This window comes from Plectropomus leopardus, chromosome 8 (assembly GCF_026936395.1).
Source record: "Plectropomus leopardus strain MGB_pleo_1.0 chromosome 8, ASM2693639v1, whole genome shotgun sequence".
NCBI lineage: Eukaryota > Metazoa > Chordata > Actinopteri > Perciformes > Serranidae > Plectropomus > Plectropomus leopardus.
In genome coordinates, this window is record NC_142183.1 from 14,752,065 (window position 1) to 14,777,433 (window position 25,369).

Consider the following 25,369-nt stretch of genomic DNA (forward strand, 5'->3'; position numbering starts at 1 on the left):
TTTATTGGATGTCAGCGTCGTGTAAGAACGCAGCTGTCGAGCTTCGGAGATCATCCCATCTCACAAGAAATATGAAAGAAGATTAGTGCCAGAAGTGATTTCATTTGAGTTGCATAAATCCGGGATTTTCACATTATGCTAAGAAGTGGTTTATAATCTTCGTAGCCTTGAAATGTGGCAGGTAGCCCAAACCTTCAAGCTATTAAAGGGACAGTTCACCCACAATTCAAAATAAATATGATTCCTCTATAGTGCTATTTATCAGTCTAGATTGATGTTGTGTGAGTTGCTGAGTGTTGGAGATATCGGCCGCAGAGATGTCTGCCTTCTCTCTAATATAATGGAACTTTATGGCACTCAGCTTGTGGTGCTCAAAATGCCAAAAAAAAAAAAGTACTTATCCAAAAACATGACTTGGCTACTGAAAATAATGCACAAACCTTGTTTTGCGCAGTTTACTTCTTATCAAATGACACCTGCCAATCATATCCCCACGCAAAAGGAAAAAATGCAATTACTCATGCTCCTATGACGGTGGAAGATGTAAACATCATGTGTTTCAGATTTTGGGGTGGACTGTTCCTTTAAAGATGGTCTAATATTCCAGTGGGATAAAGTAAACTTAAGACTGCAGCTGGCTGGTGTTAACCTCAAACTTTTGGGGTTCAGTTGTTGACAAAATGAGGGGGTACAAGCCTTTAAGATACATGTGAAAGCTTGTGAGAAAATACAGGAAAAATACAGTATTTCTTCTCTAAAAATGTTTCTAAGAGTCTTCTCTTCGTTTTTTCTTAACTTTTTTCTTCTGTAACACTGGATAGTTTTATCTCCTCAGGCCTCTAAAAGTTCAGTAGATACAAACCAAGAAGAAAAAAAAATTTGGTTGAACTGCACACAACTTTAAGACATTTTAGACAAGTTGTTGCAATGATTCAGAGATAAACAACTGTTTCATTTGAAAGGGTCCCAAGCTCTAAAAATCACAAAATTCTGCAGTTTGAGTCACTTGTCTTCCAGTTTAGACATTTAAATAATAAACATGGATTATTCCTTGTGGAAGGTTAGCTCCGGGACATAGTTTTCTGTTTGACTCTGGGTGTGTGACACCATCATCTAGTGTGTGGTCAAAATGACTCCTTCTCTGCTGTATTTATTGAATAAATTCATTTTAGGCACTGCAGGAAATATGTACTTAATAACTACACATTATTCTCCCAATGTGATCAAACACTCACCACACTGACAAATTATGAACTGTTTTTTTTCTGTAACTTTGTATTGTCTTTCACACCCCAAAAATATGACAAGTTTGACTTATCCATCCAAGATAAAACGGCAGAGTGTTGTGTGAATATGAAAGCCGCACCCTGCATGGCCAAGACTAATGGCCTTTTATTCTCCCAGGCTCCTTTAGTGCCAGATATCAGGTATCATGTTCCTAATATGGGCACAACTCCCTCCAGTCTGCTCAAGAATGTCTGTAGTGGAGCTGCAGTCCAGAGAGGAAATAGTAGTTTTAAAGGGCCACTTAGCTTTGGCTTGAGAGGATATGATCTGTCTCTGAACTGAACTGTCTCTCTTTAAAACTGATTATGTTGTTGTTTACTGCAGAACCACTTTAATGATTATTTCACAAGGGTCTAATATTTGCTGTTTTTCAAAACTCAGTAAACTGTATAATGTGATTAAATCAAGCAATAAGTCATACTTGTTATAAGTAGAATTTGATTCGTACTACAGCAACAACTTAAGGTAGGTATTTTATCTGATGCGTTTGGAGTAAATACTGGATTCTTGTTTACTTTTAATGAAATGATCCTTTTATAAAATGATAACTTGTCTTTACTCTCGCAAATGTGCACAGTTATGCATCTCCAGCCAGATGTTCATGACAGAAGAACCTACACAGACCAAACATGCGGCTCCCATCAGCGTTGATTTAAGGTAACAACAGCCTTGATTGTGTTTGTTGATTACACCAACAGCAATTTGTTTTTACAGTCATGTACAGTAATGCTTGTTCTATGGGTAGAGGAAGGCGAGCCAATTGTTACAGCATGATCATAAGAAGCCAAATTTTGGTGTGATTGTGCTTAAACACAGCAGACATGACTTTAAAAGCCTTTTCATCTTCATCTGTACAAACAACCCAATCACCAGAAAAAAATGTTGCCATTTTATGTTTTGGCAACCATGGATACGTTACATCTGCTTAATAATATGTAGCGGAAACATTGAAACTTTATGTTTTGACAATGCTGTGGTTAACGTGGCGTTAGGTTTAGGCACAAGAACTACTTGGTTGTAGTTAGGAAAAGATCATGTTTTGGCTTACAAGACTTGGTTTTAGGGGGCACAAGCCCTGCTTGAAAAGCAGCAACGTCTCTGTACAAAACAATTGTTTTTTGTGCCACTGTCCCAGCAGGAAACACAGCAATGTCTCGGTTAAGAACAACTGCTCTTTGTGGCACTATCGCCCCTAGAAAAACAGTGATGTTTCCCGAAAATTCACATTTTTTAGGGACTGAGAAGCTGCAGGAAACAGCGATGAGTCGCTAAAAACACCAACATTTGGAGACTGAAAAGCAGCTAGAAAAACAGGCGTGGGTCACTAGAATACATTTCGGGGGTTAAAAGCTTCAGGAAACACAATGGCAGTTCCCTAAAAGTGCCAACATTTTGGGGCTAAAAAGTCTCTGGAAAAACATCCATGGGTCACTATAATTCAGCTACATTTGGGGCTGAAAAAATGCAGGCAACACAGCAACGGGTCCCTTAAAAACATTTTGGGGGGGGCACTGGAAAAACAGCCATGTGTAGCTAAAAAACAAACATATTAAGGGGCTAAAAAGATGCAGAAAAACAGCATTGGGTCCCTTAAAAACAATTGTGTTTTAGGGCTGAAAAGCCATCAGCAAAACACCCATGGGCTGCTAAAAAACATCCATGCTTGGGGGCTGAAAATGGGCACGAAACTCAATGACAATTCCCTAAGAAACATCATTTTTTTGAGTGGTTAAGAACTACTGGAAAAACAACTAAGGGTCACTAAAAATCAAACACATCTGGGGTCTAAAAGATGTAAGAAAAAACAGTGATGGGTGCCTAAAAAACACTCACTTTTTGGACCTGAACAGCTGCTGGAAACAGCAACGACTGGTTGTTTGTTGAACTGTGGTCTGTCTGACGCTTGGCCAGTGATGTGCCACACACCATCAACCCAACCTCCTGATGACAGCTTGTATGTCACTTTAAATACATTGATATGATACATGTAAAAGATATAAATGTAACCTATCTGTGGTTTGCAGAAACATATGCCAACATTTTCTCCTGGTGACTCAGCTGGTACAAACAAACGCATCCTCACTCCACCTTAGATGTTTATCTTGGTGCATGGACAGACTCTGGATGTAGCTCAGATGGCTGTTTAGTCTCAGTGACACAGTTGATATAAAGGCTGGCATCTGTCTTACATAAAAGGAACACCTTTAAGGGATTTCATCATCCTTTTGTAATTGTAAGTGGATTAACTTTGAGGGTTACAGGTTGCAGGTATTTACTTTGGGTTAAAGAATGAGTCATCTTGATGTAATTCCTTTATTCATTACCAAAGAAGGAGACAAGTGAGGCTAATACAGAAGAAGGACAAAAGTGTGTCAACTTGACAAGTTGGTCCTGCTCTGTAAGCAGCAGACACGTTAAAATGTGGATGATAAATATAAAAATTGAGATCCCGCACAGCATCTAACACAGAGAGATAATTGTTAAGTATCTGCGCTCGTTGATGCAGAAAAGTTATATTCTTCACGAGTTTGTTGGCCAGGGAGAACTTTACGAAGAGAACTTGAGAATTCCTGGTTGAGGTCATTGTTTATGGGAGCTTACAGAGGTTTGGCTCATGTCCTGAGTTTTTTTTTCTGCTCTCTGTCTTTAAAGCTGCGCTGCCTCCGCAGATTTTACCTCGCGGCTAAGCCCAGCGGACACACACGCGCACACACTGAGAGTGAAAGACGTCTCATCTGTTCGCTTTGCTGAGGTGAGTCCAAAAACCACAGCTGTGCTTCACTCAGATTAGGAGGCTCAGTTCACTTCAGGTGACATTAAACAGGTAGAAAGTGGAAATTTATCACAAGACGATTATTTGGTCCATTTAAGAACAGTCAGATGCGTAATTGCCGCTGAAATCTCGTCCGATGGAGTTTTCCGACGTCATTTCAGTCAGTTGCATCCTCAGATACACACAGAGGTCCTGACTGAAAAATACTTACATGTGCGACCAAATTCTTTTAGTCCACCTGACCATTTCAGGCACGCGGCGGTGTTGCGCTGCGCAACAGGTGATCCACTATGTTTGGCATGATCTCCGCATCATCTCCATATGTCCACTCCATTTCAACGATTTATATTTTTGAAATTAACTTTTAGGCTTTTTATTTCAGTAAATCGTTGTTGTTGATAACGACTAACAGTAGTGGGTAGAACATTTAGGAAACTACTGTATATAAGTGCAATTTTGAGGTACTTAACTGAGTATTTTAATCTGATGCTACTTCATACTTCTTCAGTTAATTTCACAGGGAAATACTCTGCTTTTTACTGTTTTAATTTTAGTTACGACGTTCAAGGTACCAGAAGTGAAAGAAGTACTCGGTTATTTTACTTTAGTAAGAATAATAATACCACACTATAGAAATACTATGTCACAAGTAATGACGCTGCATTCTAAATCTTACTCAAGTATAGAGTGTACAAGTATAATGTATTGGCATCTAAATACTTTAAGTACCAAAAGTACTCATTATGCAGAGTGTTCCATTTCAGAATAATGTATATCATGTTATTATTTGTACAATAATTTATGCAATAATGTGATCATCACTTTTATGTTGCATCTGCTACATGCGGAGCTAATTTTAAATATTACCATGCATACTACTGAGTAGCTAATGAATTTCCCCCATTAAATTCTTATTGATTTAATAGTATCATAAATTATTTATTTATTATATTTTGTATTCTAAATTTGATTCTGTGAAGTATCTAGTAACTTAAGCTTTCAGATAAATGTAGTTGAGTAAAAAGCTCAACATTTGCCTCTGAGATGTGAAGAGGCAGAAAACAGAAATAGTGAAGTAAAGTACAAGTACCTAATATTTGTACTTAAGTACAGTACTTTAGTAAATGTACTTAGTGAAGTTCCAAAACTTACTACTCATGTTACAATTTTCCAAACAAAACTATTACTTTATAAAACATGATGCACTGTTACAACCAAAACCACAGAAAGTTGTCTATATAAAGCAGTTGAAATTAAAAAAAAAACAAAGCTACAATTTTAAAAGAATACTTACCTGTTAATATTTTTTTTTTAGTTTGAGTTGAGTTTTGAATTTATAACTTGTACTTGTAACTGAGTATTTTATATAGAGTGCTAGTGCTACTTGAGTAAAAAATCTGAATACCTCTTCTATCACTCATCACCAATTTGGGTCCAAGGGCACAAGAACAAAAAGTTAAAAAAAAAAAAAAGTGGCAATCTGTGTCAAGTACATAGTGTGCATAGATGAGTGTATAGAGCAGCAGGAGGCTCCGTATCATGTGATGAAATCCAGTGCAAAAGCTCTGCAATAAGTATACCCATAATGAAACTTTTAGGAGGTGCTGACTCAACTCTAGGGTCATTTTTGAGGATGTTGTTAGTGGAACTGTTGTGTTGAATTGTGCTATAATGTTAACTGTGTCTAATATTTTCACCATGTATGTAATCCGTACAATGTGATGCACTCCAGTACAAGTGGTCACTAACAGCTGCTGGAGTGCTGCGTCAGAGCTTTAGCTATTTAACATGTAGATCAGATGGTTTGTTGTGATGTTATTATTGTAATGAGCCTCAAAGGAACCGTGTGCGGCTTGAAACTGTTCAAACATACATCAGCTTCCCTTCTCCTGATGATGTCATTAAAGAGACCTGGAGATTACGGTCCTTTTTCTGGCACACTGGACCGCCCTGTGGCTCCAGAATGATGTCACCATCCCTCAAAAGTCATAAAAACTTTTTATTTCACTGAGTAATAAATTAACACACTTTAAACTTGTAAAAGACTTTCTTCTTTAGGGCTTATTTTTGTGCAGCAATTTATAAATCACTTCTAAGGCTGCCGTGTTTATCTTAGAATTCTTTTTGATTTTAAATGTTTGATGTAAAAGCAGTACAAAGGCAGTGTACAAATCCAGCAGCGCAGTTACAGATTATTTTTTCACAAAGGCTGGTATGTGGTGTATAATTTATCAGACTTTTATGAAGCTGTTGTATGTCAGTGCCTGTGAGGTCTCCTCTTTGTCAGGCCAGCAGCAGGACATTTGCCACACTAAGATGACTGGGTGCTTTGGTGCCTGCAGTTTATTGAGGCAGAGACATGCTTTTGTTGAGAGGACAGTTTCATCATGTCTTTTATTCTTGCAATTGGAGCAGAGAGGAAGAGAGAGAGAGGGTGTGCCTGAGTGTAGATGACCGAGTTGATGAAACACATGAAGCAGTGCTCTCCCCAGCCGAGCGCACTACTCCTAAATAGGCAATGCTGCTTGTTTGTCTGTGTGGGCTGAGCGAGCTGAGTGGAGGCAATATTTTCTCTGCTTGTCTTGCCCTGCTGTCCCTTTCCAGTTTCCCCCTCTTCAGCGCAGAGAAAAAGCCTCAGCTAAATTGCACAAGATTATTTTGTAAATAAAAGAGGAAAAAAGTGAGAAAGAAATAAGGAAAGAGAAAGAGCTACAGTAAGAGGGAATAAAAAAGACTAATATGGTTGTATTCTTCATGTAACATTCTTAGTGGAGAAAAAGCCAATATGTTCAGATGTTTACTCAGTGGTGGAAGAAGCACTCATATCCTTAATCTCTATAAACAGTCGTGTGCAGAATCTGTAGACAGCAGTAAAATATTTTGGTATCTGAAGTGTTCTGGTTTCTGTTTGTTGTCCAAGTAGTTGCCAGTAAGTAAACATACCATGCAGAGAGAAAAAAAGGTGTATCACACTGGCTGAAATGTGTTCTCTGAACCCATCGGCTATCGTCTGAGGATGATTTTGCTTTTTATTAGCTTTTTTAAATTTATATGCATGCAGATATATTTTTATAAAGATTGGCCGAAATAACTGGCATAGGGAATAGGAAGACTTGGGTTGGATATTTGTGGACTACTCTGTAACCCCTGAAATATTAGATTCTGCCCCCAGAGGTTATAGTCTTCAGACCAAACAGCAACCTCCAGGACTGAAAAATGAAGCAAACACAGGAAAGTAAAAATGAATGGCCACTTGAGGTTAACTCCAAAAGTGAGTCAATCCTCATGGACTCCCATGTTAAAATGCCTAACCTTGCAGTAGAAATAAACATGTTTCAACCTGGTGCAACAAATGGTTTTGGTCTCTGTAGCTAATTTCAGTGTCTATAACAACTGTACGGGCAGTGCATTTGTATATAACTTTGTTTGTAATCTGTTTGGATTCCTCCAAATATGGTCCATTCTGGCTCCAAAAATTAAAGACAGTCAAAACTGCAAACTCAAGGCTTCAAAACATAGATCCAAAAACCAATGGGTAATGCCATAGTGGCTACATCCATTTTTTTTTCATATAATCTACATGTCAGTTTGGTAGTAGTTGAGTTTCAAGATTGTCACTTTGATTTTATAAAAGTATCAATACCACAGTGCAAGTTTACTGTGTTACTGTAGTCCTGCACTCCAAATTTTACCTAAGTATATATGCTTAAAATGGCTACCAATATCTCATGATAAAACTGCTGAAGCTAAAAGGATGTCTCTTTGTTTTGACCATTTTTATGTACAAGCTCAAAATGTAACTTGGTATCACTTTGAGTCCCCGAGGGTTGAAAGATGCAATTCATAAGGAAAAAAAACACAGAAACTGATGTGCACTGTTCTTAAAGAATGCATCTTTTTACATTTTCCATTCTTGCAAAAATACTGAAGCTATAGTCGATTTCAAACACAATTTCTTCTTCCCTGAAAAATTTTGCTCTATGTATGAGCAAGAGGGACTTTTTCTGTGTCTAGAGGCTCCTCGAGTCATTTCATTGGTCATGTGAAACCAACAAGAGCTGAAGTGCTTGCTGGCCTACAGTGAGGGCTTTATCTGAAAGTGTTTGTATGTGTGAATTTGTGTGTGTGTTAGCAACACTCCAGGCAATATCCGTTGTACGGGGGTGTTACTGTGTTGATTGAGCTCAACTCTTGGCCTTTTGTCCACACATATTTGACCTCATTGTGTCTGGGTCTTGTAGCCACACCCTTATTTCTCCAGTCACTCTCTGACCTTATGTCCCTGCTGTAATACAGCTCTGTGTGTGTGGACTAATGAGAGCGAGCGTCTTGTCGCTGTGTTTTGGTGTGTATGTGTATGGTGAGTCATCGTTCCCCTGACAGAGATGGTGCGGCTCAGTCTGTCACTGCTCTGTCTGCCCACTAACCAGATTTGGAGGGTGACTGAGACACATGGACGGACGTCCAGGGCAAGAGGTCATGTTGACAGATGAGCTCTCGGACACAGAGACGAGGCCTTTGTTGCCATTGGTAACAGTGATGAGAGTGTGGGCGCTTGTTACAGTTGCACTGAGCGATTTTCTCTCATATGTTCATGAAGTTCATGCCACATTTCCTGTTTTCACCCTAATCTACCACTTAGTGAGGCAAGAGGTGATGGGCTCGTATCCAAGAGGCAACACTTAAGGAAAAATTCATGATGTGCGTTAGAGAGCATAATGTTTGACCTGATGTTTTCATTGGTGGCAACCAGTCTAAAGCCTGAATAATGTTTTTTTTTTCTTTAGAGGTGTCAAATTAGACACATTGCCAGCTTCGCTTTTAACCTGGATTCTCTCATTTGGAAACAGTATATTTATAGTTTTGTTTATTGTTCCAGATGATCAGGAGTTATTTCTGCTCCATTAAAAGCGTGGCTTTGGAGGAGACAGGTGGGGAGTTGGGCACCACATTCCAGCTGTATTGTCTGTCAGGACTGCAGTCTCTGTTAAGAGTTAAAACCAGTTCACCAGAGGAGAAAGTGAATATGCAGCAGAGTTTGTTAAAAGAACGGGTACTTTATATCAATGCTGTCAGAAAGTTAAAACAGGAAGAAAATGGCTAAATAAACAAGCTTAAAAATGTTAAACAAATGGGACCATCATTGGACTTTTGGATAGTGTTTGTATCGATTGAAAAAAACAGGAAATAGTTGTCGTTGCCAGAACAAATTAGCAGATATGTTGATACTTTCTTTATTTATAATTTTCAATTTAATGTTGCTGGTATGTAGTTAATGTGCCGTTTCAACACAAACTCCACTTTGTAAGGAAAACATCATGTTTTATCCTAAAATACCCAGTTTGATCTTGATTTTAAACCACAAAACTGTTTTGTTTGCTATTTTGTTTTCTATCTATCTATCTATCTATCTATCTATCTATCTATCTATCTATCTATCTATCTATCTATCTATCTGTATGTGTATATATATAAACTGTATATATATAACTTTCAAAAACCTCCCTTTGCTTAGACGATGCTAATGCTTATTGTGCTTCAGCTGGCTCTAGTAGGACTTTGGAAACTGAAATTGTTAACAGTGGAGTTTTTAAATAACCCCTGGCATTGCATTCTGCATTTACACTGTTTATTTGTTGAATGCCGCTGCCCATTATTATTGGACTGTTGATTTATTGATAATATATATGCCCTAATTATCCTCATCATCATTTTTCTGCTGACCATCGTCATCATCATTAATCCAGTTGTCTGAGAGTGATGGAAGTAGAGAGAAATGCATTATGGCAACACTGAGAGGTGTTAAATGGAGGGAAAGAACACAAAATGTCTGGTTAGAGGTTAAAACATTTGATACGAGAGCGATCTAAATGTTAACATGAGTGTAAAGACATAGAGGAGGAAGAACAGATGTGCTGTTGTAGCACATAGTGGACCGGGGAGGTTTTTGAAGGACAGGATCACGGCGCCTTCCTGTTCATTAATTAGTCTTTGTGGGTTTAGGGTAATTGTCTGACAGATCAGAAAAAGACAAACTCAGTGCTATGTTCTCTGGTGATGGACCAAATCAAATCTGTAATTACAGCCAGATGCCCTTTACAGACACACACACACACACACACACACACACACACAATACAGTTAACTGTATTGATTTTTTCATGTCTGACATATGAAGATGTTTATTTAATATAAGGTAAGAGATGAGTTTTACAAGGAAAGTATAATGATTTTCTGACTAAGGTCTGTAAGTGTATCATGAGTCTAATTAATTAATTTCCAGTCTCTCAATGTTTTCAGTCTCCTCTCGTTCCCATTCTGAACAAAAATGTCTTTTTTTAAAAGCTCATCTCACTCTAAAGGCCCAAACTAATCAGAGTAAAGTGCCATCTGTGGAGCATTTGCTTCTCTGCAGAATAGATGATGATGATGATGATGGTTATAATGGTTTGATCATGATTGTTATTTGACAATAATATAATGGTAATATTTAACTGCATTTTAAGCAGCTATAATTAGTATGTTTACAATGATGATGGATGAATGACTGCATAATGTAAAAAGTGTTGCTTGTAGTGACAAACCTACAGATTATCTGACTCTGTAGTTCCCTGCAGCTATACAGAACTTTTCAGCTTCTATCAGCTCCTCGTTTCAGTTTCCCAGCCCCAAATTTTACTATTTTGGTTCACGCTCATGCTTTCGTAGCAGTTTATTAAGCATAAAATCTCAAAACAACCACTGTATCTGCTCAACACCAAACAGTTACTGATCAGCTGGTGAACACAGTGGAGCATTTAGCAGCTAAAGAGCCAGATATTTTTCAAAACAGAGGTAATCCCTACAGTCAGCCATGTTAAAATGCCCAATTTAACAGCAGAAGTAAACATGTTTACAGCCTGGTAAAAAACAAACAAACAGTTTTGGTCTCTATAGCTAATTTCAACTTTCATGACAGAAGTATGGGGGGTGAATTTTATACGACTCATTCCTTTTACTCTTATTAAGGCTTTAAATATTCATAATTAAGGGCGTAGCTGTTTTGAGTGAAAAGTGGGTGCTGTCTGATACCAAGTTGCTACCATGACGTCAACTTCTGTTAGGCAGTGTTAACATAACCATAGCGTAACCCCAAATTCACAAGTACAGGCGAAGCTGTCGATATTACAGCGTGTTTTTACCTCATGAAAGTCAGTTTTGATGATTTGGTTACCTAAAAAAGTTTTGTTAATGTTTGGTTGCACTTAAGGACCCTCAATGGAGTCAGATGTTTGGTCTTCCAAGATAGCGATGGCCGGAGTGTCAAACTCGAGGCTTCAGAGCCCACAAACCAATGGGCGATGTCACAGTGGTTACATTCATTATTATTTTTTTTTTTACAGTGGCAGAGACCAAAAACATAACATAATGTATAGAAGATATTAGACTGATTTATCTAAGATGATTTCTAGAAAAATACATTTCTGTTGACTTTTTCGAATGTACTTTTTTGGCTCTTTTAGCATCACAAGCCAAGTGACATCTAGTGCCATTATATTTAAAAGAGGACAGACGTCTTTATGGCTGATATCTCCAACACTCTGCAACTCACACCAAAGCAACCTAGACTGATAAATAGCACCACAGCTAAGAGGAAAAATATGTATTTTTGATTTGGGAGGAACTGTCCTTTTTATTGTTAGATATTGCTGTTGTCAGTCTGAGTAGATTAAGTGCTGATGAATGGGGGAAACATTTCACTATTGGAGCATTCATTTTCCAGAAATGGCGGTATTTATAATGTCTTTTTGCTTTTGAATCAGGAATGCAGCTGGTGTTTCCTGCAGCTTTAAGAGAAATATTCTCTCTTGGAATAAGATTCAACAAAAGATAACTGAGACAAAAATTAATCACTGCAAGTAATTTCATTTTCTCCCATTCTAAAATATTTTCCCCTGGCCCACTTTACAGTTTGGTTTAAAGCATACCACATTGTCTTCTGGCAGAATCTGACATAAATGTTGCCTATATACACACACACACACACAGACGTAAATATATAAGAAGAGATACTTACATAACACTCACTTTGTTTCCCTCAGCTCTGTCAATAATTTCACCTCGCTCCTCCTGTGAGTCATCCCTTTAAGTTATGATGTTAAGTGATCCAGCATGTCATCTGTACATGTCGTGAACACTCTAACAAAGCATTTTGTGTCAGGGCAGTGGGAGTATCTGCTGTCCCTGATGGCCAGCATTCAAAAGCTTGTGTTTTTTTTTACCTTCTGATGTTACAGCAGTGGATTCCAATCTCTATCACCTAATCTATCCCTCATACTCTCTAATACATACCCTAAAAAGGAGTGGTGGGTCAGGTTGGATTGGGACATTGGGTTTGGGGTGTGTTTGGGTCACAGAGGGGTATATACAGCCTCCCATAACTTAACCAGGCGTATGGTCTCTGGGCTTGACCCTCGGTGGATGCTACTGTCTCCTCCTGTCCCTGTATCGTCTTTCTTTACTCTGTCCTCTTTTCCTCCTGACTGGAATCATGACTTTCTACAAGCACTCAGGTAAAAAAAAGAAAGAAAACTTTAAAGAAGTGATGCTTGTGGTGACGCTGGATGCCACATTATTAAGATAAGATATTGAATGTGCTATCAGTAATCAGGTGCATATCGTGAAAACTGTCACCTGCTATCGGCACACCGCGATTCGGAGCTCAGGAAGTACTGTTCTAGATTTAAAGTGAATTTATTAAATGATTTTTAACAAAATATTGCCTTCCTGTTATAGCATTCACTTTTTATGAGCTAAGAAAAACAACTGTTTTCAGTTTTGTCACAGTGAATTTAAACATTTCATTTAGCTTGAGAAAAAAAAGAAAATTCTCTGAAGAACACGTAATCCTTCAGTTTAAGTTTTTCATTAGACAATAGTTCAAGGATTCATTGTTTTATTGTTATCCAAACAGCACAAGGTGGAACTATTTGTAAAACTCCCCCTAACACAAGTTGTATCCGTTAAAATTCTACTTGTTTAGTATTTTCATTTTCATATCAAGAGATGCTTTTTGATTTTATAGCCTGATGTGACCTGTTGCCTTTTGTGAAAGTGTTTGCTTGGTAAGTGCTTGAAAATGAAAATAGTTTACCAAAGATGCCTGTGGGCAAAATGTTACCTAAGTCACAGTTACACAGTGCTTTTCAAACATTAAAACACATTTAACACACAAAGAGAATTACACAACATAAAATGTCATAAAATGTCACCAAAGTAGAAGATAAAATACACAAATATCAAAAATAAAATCAGGACAATAAACAAGAATTAAAATCAGTATGAGCTACATTTTTAGGAGACACTTAGATTAAGACATTGACTCGGACAGCTTTATCCTTTTACGTTTGTTTTTTTTTCTGTGGTACTGAACTCACATCAAGCCGTGACTTTAAAATCGGAGTATGAACCAAACCGTGACTAATGTGTATCTTTATGACCCTTGTTAAGAAACAACTAACCTGTAAGGTAACTGACAAAAAAAGGAACACAAATATTTTACTGCTGCTAAATATTTTTGATGCACCTAAATGGAAAAGTTAGGAATTCTGTGAAACTAATGTAGAAAGTTAATCTGGAGCCTTGTTATACAATGCAGGATTGCAAAATAAAGTGTGTAACCCGATGGAACATTTTAATGAAGGCTCAAAGGTCCACAAAGCTTTTTGGAGCTTTTGTTCAGAACAACCTTTTGATACAAAATAAAATCTAAAAGGCTTTAACGTCCAAATCTAAAATGCAACACTTCTCAGCTTGTGGAGAACTCTTTCAGTACTTTTTTATTTAGATAAAAATGAAACCACATTATGTTGTTTTTTTCTTAAAGTTTATTACAATGGACACCTGAATATGAGAGCATATTTGATTTAGGAGAGTGTTAAAGTTCAATAATACCTTTGTCCTCATGGGGTGGATAATTAAATATTTTTCTGCAGTCAAACGGACCTAAAATGATGTTGTGTTGTAGTAGAAATCTGTGGAGCTCTTGTTTTGATGAATGTTGGAGAAAATCTAAAGAACATCCTGTCCCAGGGTTTGCATTGTACTTAATTATTTTTGTTTTGTTATAACTGCGTTTTTTTCTCCAAAGCACCATGACACAGCAAGATGAATGATTATGTTAAAATGGCCTGATTTTGCAGGAGCCCTTTTTTCAAGAGAGAACAGAAAGTTAGTTGTTGATTTGTCTGATATACTGTTGGGGCCGCCATGCCTTTGATCATCTCACGCTGCTCTGACTCACCGCTCAAACTAGTCTCACATTGACCTTTAGTGCTCCCCAAAGGGACCACAGTGGTATACTCCGCTCCTCTTCACAGCTGAGCGTCGGTACATACCACGCCTGCTTGACAGGGGGCAGCTGTCACACTGCCTGTAACAAAAGATTAAAGTTACTGGACGCGACTCAACTGGAGCCACAATAGCTGTGTAGTTCCAGTAGTCATCACTCTGCATCCCTCTCCATTTGTCCCCTCTGGAAGGTCAAAGTGCTTTAAATAGAGAGTCCAAAATAAAACTCTAGGCAGGCTGGGCTCAGTAATGACACCCGAGCATTGTATGTGTGTTTTGACATTGTTGGACTGGGTGGGTTTTTCCTGCTTTAGGAGGTGAGTGGAGGTGAAACGGGTCATATGAGGACTCAGTCCAGCTCTTTATCCCCGAAGCACAGCTGCAGATAGAAACTCCTCTCCCAGCTATCCATCCACACACACACACACACACCAGGGTGTACATACCACACTCCGGGAGGCTCATCTCTTTCGCACGGCTGTTTACCACATCCCACTTAAGTAGCTGTAGTCCCCTTATGTAAATATTATCCTTGTGGCTATGGCTACAAGGACAAAACTGCCATTCCCCCCATTGTTTCCTCCATTTGTGCTTATCGGATTAAAATGATACATAAATCACTTTTGTAAAAGTTCACACACTCCTCAGCTGCTCTTCCTGTGAGAGAGCCTAAAAGTGATGCAGATAAAGCATCCGCACACTCCACCCTCAGAGCTGTTCCAGGAAACTTCAGCTCCCAGTGGACGCCGCCTGTGATAGGAGCAGGAATGTTGATGAATGAAGAAGCAACATGGTGTTTATGCTAAGAGCCAATAAAATGACCCGGACAAAATGCAGACAAATGAGAGAGAGACAGAGAGATAAAGAGAGTGAGAGGGACTCATAAGGGAGGTCTTAAAAATGAAAGGGGAAGGGAACGAAGCAGACGGTCTAAAAATATGACATAAGCTTTCCAGGGAGAGCTTGATAAAAAGGCTACAAGCCAGACAGTACGCAGACAACAAGCAGACATCTGCGGGCTGCTTTTCTAACCTCACTCACACTTCTCTCATCAGTTTGGTATGCCGCTGTTAGATCTACATCGCTCTGTGTCTCAGTGATGTTAAAGGAAAAACAAAAGCTATAAAAATACACATGGTCAAATTTATGCACAAATTTGTTTTTAGAGGTTGGATTTACAGTATCTGCCTTGGGTAAAGCTGTATTGTTCACCAAACTCATTAAATGCTGATTTTTGTTGCTTTACTTCTTCGCTTCTGTAAAGAACTTTTAAACATCTATACAGTCTTGTCGATTCTAAATAAATCAATGTATTTATTGACTGACGTTGTTAAAGGAGAGGCATGCAGATGATAGAAAAGGCAACACTGCCTCCATCTGGTGTCTAAAGGAAACATACAGCCATGTAGGGAGGGGAATAGCTGTGAAAGTCTGACAGTCTGTTGTGTTTCTGCAGGTCCCAGGCATTATCTCACCTCCACCATGACTGATCGCTTCGACTGCTACTACTGCCGGGACAACCTGCACGGGAAGAAATATGTGAAGAAGGACGACAAGCACGTGTGCACCAAGTGCTTCAATAAGCTTTGTGCCAACACATGCGCAGAGTGCAAGCGCCCCATCGGTGCTGACGCCAAGGTGAAAGCACAGTGTGTCTGTGTCAGAGCTGCACAATATCAGATTCACGATAACATTATTATTGTGATATCGGTAAAAAAGAAAATTGAGAAATACTGTAATTCAAAGTAATCTTTGATTTTGTTTATTGTGCCTTAATTCTCTTTTGTGGTAAATGGATTACTCTCAAAATATGAAGTGTATATGAAATGTGTAGGGAGGTGAAGAGAGAGCGAGAGAGACAAGGTGAGAACAGAAAGAAATTTAGGTCGATTATTTAAAAAATACTATTATATGTGTATTATTAACATAATATCCAGACACCCTTAGTGGGAGTGAAAGAAAAAGAAGGAATGCGTAAATGGAGTTACCATAGTATATAATGAACACAGATTAGCACAGAATTCACTCTGTTATGTCTTAACATGATATTTTCTCTTTAAAACCTTTTCAAAACTGATCAAAAGTCACACACAAAAGTCTAAACCATACTATAAATTCTTTAAAAAATGTTTTTTTAATTGTTACAGTAGTTATTAAACTAATAATGCAAATACAACTTGGATGTATCCATTTGTATCGGTTCAGAGAGCTCTCAGCTTGCCTGTCATCCAGCAGTGGTGCTTCCAAGATTCTCTCACTACTCAGTCACAGGCAGTTAAATGTGTGAAAAGATGTGTAATTACTGCTAATGGGACTTCACGTCTTTATATTGCATTTCCACCCTCTAAGTCCCCTAACTCCTTCATGGCTCACCACGTCCCAGCTCACTTCATCTCCACTTTAACACCTGCCACATGGGCTTGTTCTGGACTCTGGTCAGCCTCAGTCTGCAGATGAATAAAAAAAACTCCACTTTAATAAGGTCTGCATGAGGACTCACCCTGTGCCTCCTCTCTGCATTCCAGGAGCTGCACCATAAGAACCGCTACTGGCATGAGGACTGTTTCCGCTGTGCCAAGTGCTACAAGCCGCTGGCCAACGAACCGTTCAACGCCAGGGATGATGGCAAGATAATGTGTGGCAAGTGTGGCTCTCTTCAGGATGGCAACCGTTGCCAGGGCTGCTACAAGGTGGTCATGCCAGGTGGGTTTGCTAATATGTGATACTTTTTTTGTTAAAACCTTCTTTTAGGGGTTCAAGCAAGAAAGGCTGAAACCCTATCATTGGAAACCCTGTTGTTTTTGTGCCGATTTACTTTTTCTTCATAAATTTCCAAATTTCTGTGCAATGGCTTTCACCAATGATTGGAAGTTGTGTGCAAATGCTATTTAAGTATAATGAACCCAAAAAGCCTGATAAGGGTGCTACTTTGAGAAGTCATAAATCCTTCACTGTGAAGGATGATTAAAGCCTGCATAACTTTTTTTTTCTTTTTAAAAAAAAGGTCTGGTTTGTACAACATTTTCTGCTTATCAAATTTTATAAAAAGCTTGTTCAATGCGTTTTGAAGATCACGATTATGAACTTTAGAGGGCTTGGCTCAGCACATCAATTTGACCTAACTCCAAAACAGATAGGTCAATCATCAAAAAACTCACAGGATATGTTTCATAATGATGCTATTTTCAAATCAGTCAATAAGGGGTGCCACCAGTTCAAAACATATTCATGGGCCTGGTGCAAATTTGGCCAGAGTAAAGTAATTTTCAGTCTTTTCAGCCATTTCTGCCTATTTGCTATGGTTCTACCTGCTCAGTATTGAAACTTCTCAAACTCCAGTATGATAAAGGCCATTGCAGGTTATCATAATCCTATGTTTCAGTAATTTTTAGAGTAGCATTTTTTTTTTATCTCAAAAACCTCTATTTTAGTTATGAAAATGCAAAAAAGGAAGATTTCACTTCTTTTTTTACATCTAGACCACATTGATCAGGTCCAGATCAAAAGCAATCTGTGGTGGCTTGAACCCTGGACTATTACTACATTATATTCTCCACTGATTTATTACGATAAACAAAGTAATTCTACATAAGTAAAATCAGAACACTTTTGGTTGCTTAACTTTGTTTTTTAAAATTTTTTTGTATTTTTCTTTTTTACTTATTTAAAGCTGGCAAGGCACAGTTGAAAAAATATGATATGTGCCAATCAGGACGCCTGAATCAAAATGATAATCATATAGGAACTTTGTTTTTCCATGTTGCCAAACATTGTCAGTTAAATCTGATTGAGACAAACAGCACACACAGTGGGTTCTCAAGTAGGATTTCTTACTAAGTAATTCACTGAGGTGTTTTTTTAAACTGTTACATGGATTATTGCCCATTAAGTTGCAAATATTTAATTTTATAGATAAATAAATATTATCTGAAACCAAGTTTTGAAGGGCTTCAAAGAAACAGGCTGACGTTTTATAAAATCTTTAACCTTTTCCCACTTCTGATTTCATCTGCTTTTTTATAGTGTTGTTTTGCTGTACATGACCTCCATTTCAACCTCTGTGAAATTGTTTTGCTCTGTATAAAGCGTTGTGTAACTGATTTAAGTGCCATATGAGTAAAGGTTATTATTACCTAAGAGGTCCTATAATAGCTGGCTTCCTCGTGTGTGCCACTCAGTATCCATTAATCCCTCAACAAGCAACTAGTGGGGATCCCAAAGATACCAAGAAATGTATAAAAGAAATTGTGCAAATAAAATGAAGATTTTTAAAAATTTTTGTTTTAAAGATGCAGCCATAAAAAGATGGACATTTCACAAGGCATAAGAACATAAAACATCAATTAATAGTTGAAACAAGCTGATTAAATATATCTGGAAGAAAATAATTTTAAAAATCATAACACTGATCTTTATATTTGTGATTTTAGGATCCCAGAATGTGGAGTACAAGCATAAGGTGTGGCATGAGGAGTGCTTCACCTGCTTTGAATGTAAGCAGCCGATCCGCACACAGAGCTTTCTTACCAAAGGAGATGACATCTACTGTGCTCCCTGCCATGACAGGAAGTTTGCCAAGAAATGCTTCCACTGCAAGCAGGTACAAGCCCTAATAATGTATCTTCTACAGCAGGGTTCTCAAAACTCTTATGACTTAGTACCAATTTAGGGACCTAGCATATGATTCAGGGCCACACAAAAGAAGTGCAAACATTAGGGAAAATATTGTTTCCATATCATATGTATCATGAAAAAACATCAAAATATACTATGTCTTCCAAAATCATGAAAAAACCTCATAGTAGAGTATGTCATCCAAAATCTTGAAAAACGTCATAGTATAGTAAGTCATCCAAAATCATGAAAAAACCTCATAGTAGAGTATGTCATCTAAAACCATGAAAAAATGTCGTAATAAAATATTATAGTATAATAATAATAGCTCAAAGTGAGGCCGAACATATTATGGACCGGAAATGTGAAAAAAAAGTCTTAGTATACTATGTTGTCAGAAATGACCCCAAATGAGACAAAAATGTCATAGTATAGTATATCGTCGAAAATTACCCCAAAACAACAAAGTATTGTATGTCACCAAAAATGTGACAAAAACATCGTTGCATAGTATGTTGTCAAAAATTACCTCATAACGTCACAATATAGTATGTCGTCAGGAATGACCCAACATGTGACAAAAATGTAAGATTAGTATAGCGTCAAAAATTTCCCCAAAATGTGATAGTATAGTAGGTCATCAAAAATGTCCACAAGATGTCATGGTATAGTACGTATTAAAAAATAACCCAAATATGACAAAAATGCTATAGTACATATTATAGTATACCATATAGCACAACATACTATAGCTTGTAGAGATCCATCATATTATACAAAGTAGGAATGAAGACCAAAAAGTCCAAAAACGTGATAATTTAGCATGTAGAAAAATGGCCAAAAATGCCATAATATGTCGAAAAATATTAATGTCATAATTTAGCATGTTGAAAAAATGGCCAAAAACGCCCTAGTATAGTATGTCGAAAAAAGTCAAATTTTGAAAGCTCTAAAAAATGGCTTAAACCCACATATAATACCTTAAAGAAATGTGTTGTAGGATACAAAGTGGAAATAAAGGCCAAAAAAGTCCAAAAATGTCATAATTTAGCATGTTGAAAACGTACCATTAAAAAGTACAACATTAAAAAGGTGTCATTTTTTTTGACATTTTTGCCATTCTATAGCCTTGCTTTTGGGTTCATTTTTTCCACATGCCACATTATGGTGTTTATGGCTGTTTTTGCAAGTTTGAATGCTATGGCGTGTTTCAGCACACTATTTAATGTGTTATTAAGCTGTTTTCAGCTGTTTTTGGGACATGCCATTTTTGGACATTTTTGCCATACTATAGCCTTGCTTTTTGGGTCATTTTTTCAACATGCCAAATTATGGTGTTTATGGCTGTTTTTGCAACTATGAATGCTATGGCGTGTTTCAGCACACTATTTAATGTGTTTTTAAGCTGTTTTCAGCTGTTTTTGGGATATGCCATTTTTGGACATTTTTGCCATACTATAGCCTTGCTTTTTGGCTCATTTTTCGAAATGCCAACTTATGGTGTTTCCGGCTGTTTTTGCAAGTTTGAATGCTATGGCATGTTTCAGCATGCTATTTAATTTTGTTTGTAACTGTTTTCAGCTGTTTTTGGGACATGCCATTCTTGGACATTTTTGCCATACTATAGCCTTGCTTTTTGGGTCATTTTTTCGACATACCAAATCATCATGTTTTTGGTTATTGTTGTATCTTTCAATGCTATGGAGTCATTCAGCACGCTATTTAATGTGGTTTTAAGGTGTTTTCAGCTGTTTTTGGGACATGCCATTCTTGGACATTTTTACCATACTATAGCCTTGCTTTTTTGTCATTTTTTCGACATGCCATATTAAGGAGATTTAGGTTGTTTTTGCAAGTTTCTGTGCTATGGCATTCTTGGACATTTTTGCCATACTATAGCCTTGCTTTTTTGTCTTTTTTTTGACATGCCATATTAAGGAGTTTTAGGTTGTTTTCGCAAGTTTCTGTGCTATGGCGTGTTTCAGCATGCTATTTAATGTTGTTTTAAGCTGTTTTCAGCTGTTTTTGGGATATGCCATTTTTGGACATTTTTGCCATACTATAGCCTTGCTTTTTGGGTCATTTTTTCAACATGCCAAATTATGGTGTTTATGGCTGTTTTTGCAAGTTTGAATGCTATGGCGTGTTTCAGCACGCTATTTAATGTGTTTTTAAGCTGTTTTCAGCTGTTTTTGAGACATGCCGTTTTTGGACATTTTTGCCATACTATAGCCTTGCTTTTGGGGTCATTTTTTCGACATGCCAAATTATGGTGTTTCCAGTTGTTTTTGCAACTTTGAATGCTATGGCATGTTTCAGCACGCTATTTAATGTGTTATTAAGCTGTTTTCAGCTGTTTTTGGGATATGCCATTTTTGGACATTTTTGCCATACTAAAGCCTTGCTTTTTGGGTCATTTTTTCCACATGCCAAATTATGGTGTTTATGGCTGTTTTTGTAAGTTTGAATGCTATCATTCAGCGTCATTCAGCATGCTATTTAATGTATATTTAAGCTGTTTTCAGCTGTTTTTGGGACATGCCATTCATGGACATTTTTGAATTACTATAGCCTTGCTTTTTAGATCAATTTTTTGAAATGCCAAATTATGGTGTTTCCGGTTGTTTTTGCAACTTTGAATGCTATGGCATGTTTCAGCACGCTATTTAATGTTGTTTTAAGCTGTTTTCAGCTGTTTTTGGGATATGCCATTTTTGGACATTTTTGCCATACTATAGCCTTGCTTTTTGGGTCATTTTTTCGACATGCTAAATCATGGTGTTTCCGGTTGTTTTTGCAACTTTGAATGCTATGGCGTGTTTCAGCATTCTATTTAATGTTGTTTTAAGCTCTTTTCAGCTGTTTTTGGGACATGCCATTCTTGGACATTTTTGCCATACTATAGCCTTGCTTTTTGGGTCATTTTTTCGACATACCAAATCATCGTGTTTTTGGCTATTGTTGTATCTTTCAATGCTATGGCGTGTTTCAGCATGCTATTTAATGTGTTTTTAAGCTGTTTTCAGCTGTTTTTGGGATATGCCATTTTTGGACATTTTTGCCATACTATAGCCTTGCTTTTTGGGTCATTTTTTCGACATACCAAATCATCGTGTTTTTGGCTATTGTTGTATCTTTCAATGCTATGGCGTGTTTCAGCATGCTATTTAATGTGTTTTTAAGCTGTTTTCAGCTGTTTTTGGGATATGCCATTTTTGGACATTTTTGCCATACTATAGCCTTGCTTTTTGGGTCATTTTTTCGACATGCAAAACCATGGTGTTTCCGCCTGTTTTTGCAACTTTGAATGCTATGGCGTCATTCAGCATGCTATCTAATGTGTTTTTAAGCTGTTTTCAGCTGTTTTTGGGACATGCCATTTTTGGACATTTTTGCCATACTATAGCCTTGCTTTTGGGGTCATTTTTTCCACATGCCAAATTATGGTGTTTATGGCTATTTTTGCAAGTTTGAATGCTATGGCGTGTTTCAGCATGCTATTTAATGTGTTATTAAGCTGTTTTCAGCTGTTTTTGGGACATGCCATTCTTGGACATTTTTGCCATACTATAGCCTTGCTTTTTGGGTCATTTTTTCGACATACCAAATCATCGTGTTTTTGGCTATTGTTGTATCTTTCAATGCTATGGCGTGTTTCAGCTTGCTATTTAATGTGTTATTAATCTATTTTCAGCTGTTTTGGGGATGTGCCATTTTTGCCATACTATAGCCTTGCTTTTTGGGTCATTTTTTCGTCATACCAAATCATCGTGTTTTTTGCTATTGTTGTATCTTTCAATGCTATGGCGTGTTTCAGCACGCTATTTAATGTGTTTTTTAAGCTGTTTTCAGCTGTTTTTGGGATATGCCATTTTTGGACATTTTTGCCATACTATAGCCTTGCTTTTTGGGTCATTTTTTCGACATGCCAAATTATGCTGTTTCCGCCTGTTTTTGCAAGTTTCTGTGCTATGGCGTCATTCAGCATGCTATTTAATGTTGTTTTAAGCTGTTTTCAGCCTTTTTTGGGATATGCCATTTTTGGACATTTTTGCCATACTATAGCCTTGCTTTTGGGGTCATTTTTTACACATGCCAAATTATGGTGTTTATGGCTGTTTTTGCAAGTTTGAATGCTATGGCATGTTTCAGCATGCTATTTAATGTGTTATTAAGCTATTTTCAGCTGTTTTGGGGATATGCCATTTTTGGACATTTTTGCCATACTATAGCCTTGCTTTTTAGGTCATTTTTTTGACATGCCAAATTATGGAGATTTAGGTTGTTTTTGCACGTTCTTGTGTTATGGCATGTTTCAGCATGCTATTTAATGTTGTTTTAAGCTGTTTTCAGCTGTTTTTGGGAAATGCCATTTTTGGACATTTTTGCCATACTATAGCCTTGCTTTTGGGGTCATTTTTTCCACATGCCAAATTATGGTGTTTCCGGTTGTTTTTGCAACTTTGAATGCTATGGCATGTTTCAGCACGCTATTTAATGTTGTTTTAAGCTGTTTTCAGCTGTTTTTGGGATATGCCATTTTTGGACATTTTTGCCATACTATAGCCTTGCTTTTTGGGTCATTTTTTCGACATAACAAATCATGGTGTTTTTGGCTATTGTTGTATCTTTCAATGCTATGGCTTGTTTCAGCATGCTATTTAATGTGTTTTTAAGCTGTTTTAAGCTGTTTTTGGGATATGCCATTTTTGGACATTTTTGCCATACTATAGCCTTGCTTTTTGGGTCATTTTTTCAACATGCTAAATCATGGTGTTTCCGGTTGTTTTTGCAACTTTGAATGCTATGGCATGTTTCAGCATGCTATTTAATGTGTTTTTAAGCTGTTTTCAGCTGTTTTTGGGATATGCCATTTTTGGACATTTTTGCCATACTATAGCCTTGCTTTTTGGGTCAGTTTTTCGACATGCCATATTAAGGAGTTTTAGGTTGTTTTCGCGAGTTTCTGTGCTATGGCGTCATTCAGCATGCTATTTAATGTTGTTTTAAGCTGTTTTCAGCTGTTTTTGGGATATGCAGTTTTTGGACATTTTTGCCATACTATAGCCTTGCTTTTGGGGTCATTTTTTCCACATGCCAAATTATGGTGTTTATGGCTGTTTTTGCAAGTTTGAATGCTATGGCGTGTTTCAGCACGCTATTTAATGTGTTTTTAAGCTGTTTTCAGCTGTTTTTGGGATATGCCATTCTTGGACATTTTTGCCATACTATAGCCTTGCTTTTTAGGTCATTTTTTGACATGCCAAATTATGGAGATTTAGGTTGTTTTTGCACGTTTCTGTGTTATGGCATGTTTCAGCATGCTATTTAATGTTGTTTTAAGCTGTTTTCAGCTGTTTTTGGGAAATGCCATTTTTGGACATTTTTGCCATACTATAGCCTTGCTTTTTGGGTCATTTTTTCGACATAACAAATCATCGTGTTTTTGGCTATTGTTGTATCTTTCAATGCTATGGCGTGTTTCAGCATGCTATTTAATGTGTTTTTAAGCTGTTTTCAGCTGTTTTTGGGATATGCCATTTTTGGACATTTTTGCCATACTATAGCCTTGCTTTTTGGGTCATTTTTTCGACATGCTAAATCATGGTGTTTCCGGTTGTTTTTGCAACTTTGAATGCTATGGCATGTTTCAGCACGCTATTTAATGTTGTTTTTAGCTGTTTTCAGCTGTTTTCAGCTGTTTTTGGGATATGCCATTTTTGGACATTTTTGCCATACTATAGCCTTGCTTTTTGGGTCAGTTTTTCGACATGCCATATTAAGGAGTTTTAGGTTGTTTTCGCAAGTTTCTGTGCTATGGCGTGTTTCAGCATGCTATTTAATGTTGTTTTAAGCTGTTTTCAGCTGTTTTTGGGATATGCCATTTTTGGACATTTTTGCCATACTATAGCCTTGCTTTTTAGGTCATTTTTTTGACATGCCAAATTATGGAGATTTAGGTTGTTTTTGCACGTTTCTGTGTTATGACATGTTTCAGCATGCTATTTAATGTTGTTTTAAGCTGTTTTCAGCTGTTTTTGGGATATGCCATTTTTGGACATTTTTGCCATACTATAGCCTTGCTTTTGGGGTCATTTTTTCCACATGCCAAATTATGGTGTTTCCGGTTGTTTTTGCAAGTTTGAATGCTATGGCATGTTTCAGCACGCTATTTAATGTTGTTTTAAGCTGTTTTCAGCTGTTTTTGGGATATGCCATTTTTGGACATTTTTGCCATACTATAGCCTTGCTTTTGGGGTCATTTTTTCCACATGCCAAATTATGGTGTTTATGGCTGTTTTTGCAAGTTTGAATGCTATGGCGTGTTTCAGCACGCTATTTAATGTGTTATTAAGCTGTTTTCAG

At 37.3% G+C, this 25,369-nt stretch overlaps 1 protein-coding gene across 2 annotated transcripts in view; it reads left to right on the forward strand.

Moving 5' to 3' along the window:
- Window positions 1-3,501: 3,501 nt before the first annotated feature.
- fhl1a (four and a half LIM domains 1a) overlaps window positions 3,502-25,369 on the forward strand; it is a 47,959-nt gene continuing 26,091 nt past the window's right edge. Inside the window, exons 1-5 of one of the 2 annotated variants that reach the window (XM_042492755.2) lie at window positions 3,502-3,520; window positions 3,940-4,039; window positions 15,846-16,027; window positions 16,915-17,092; window positions 18,820-18,989. In XM_042492755.2, coding sequence (XP_042348689.1) covers window positions 15,872-16,027; window positions 16,915-17,092; window positions 18,820-18,989 — 504 coding nt within the window. In that variant the 5' untranslated portion in view covers window positions 3,502-3,520; window positions 3,940-4,039; window positions 15,846-15,871. Of the gene's footprint in view, window positions 3,521-3,939; window positions 4,040-12,460; window positions 12,613-15,845; window positions 16,028-16,914; window positions 17,093-18,819; window positions 18,990-25,369 lie in introns of those variants that run through there. The other variant, XM_042492754.2, reaches the window with a different exon arrangement.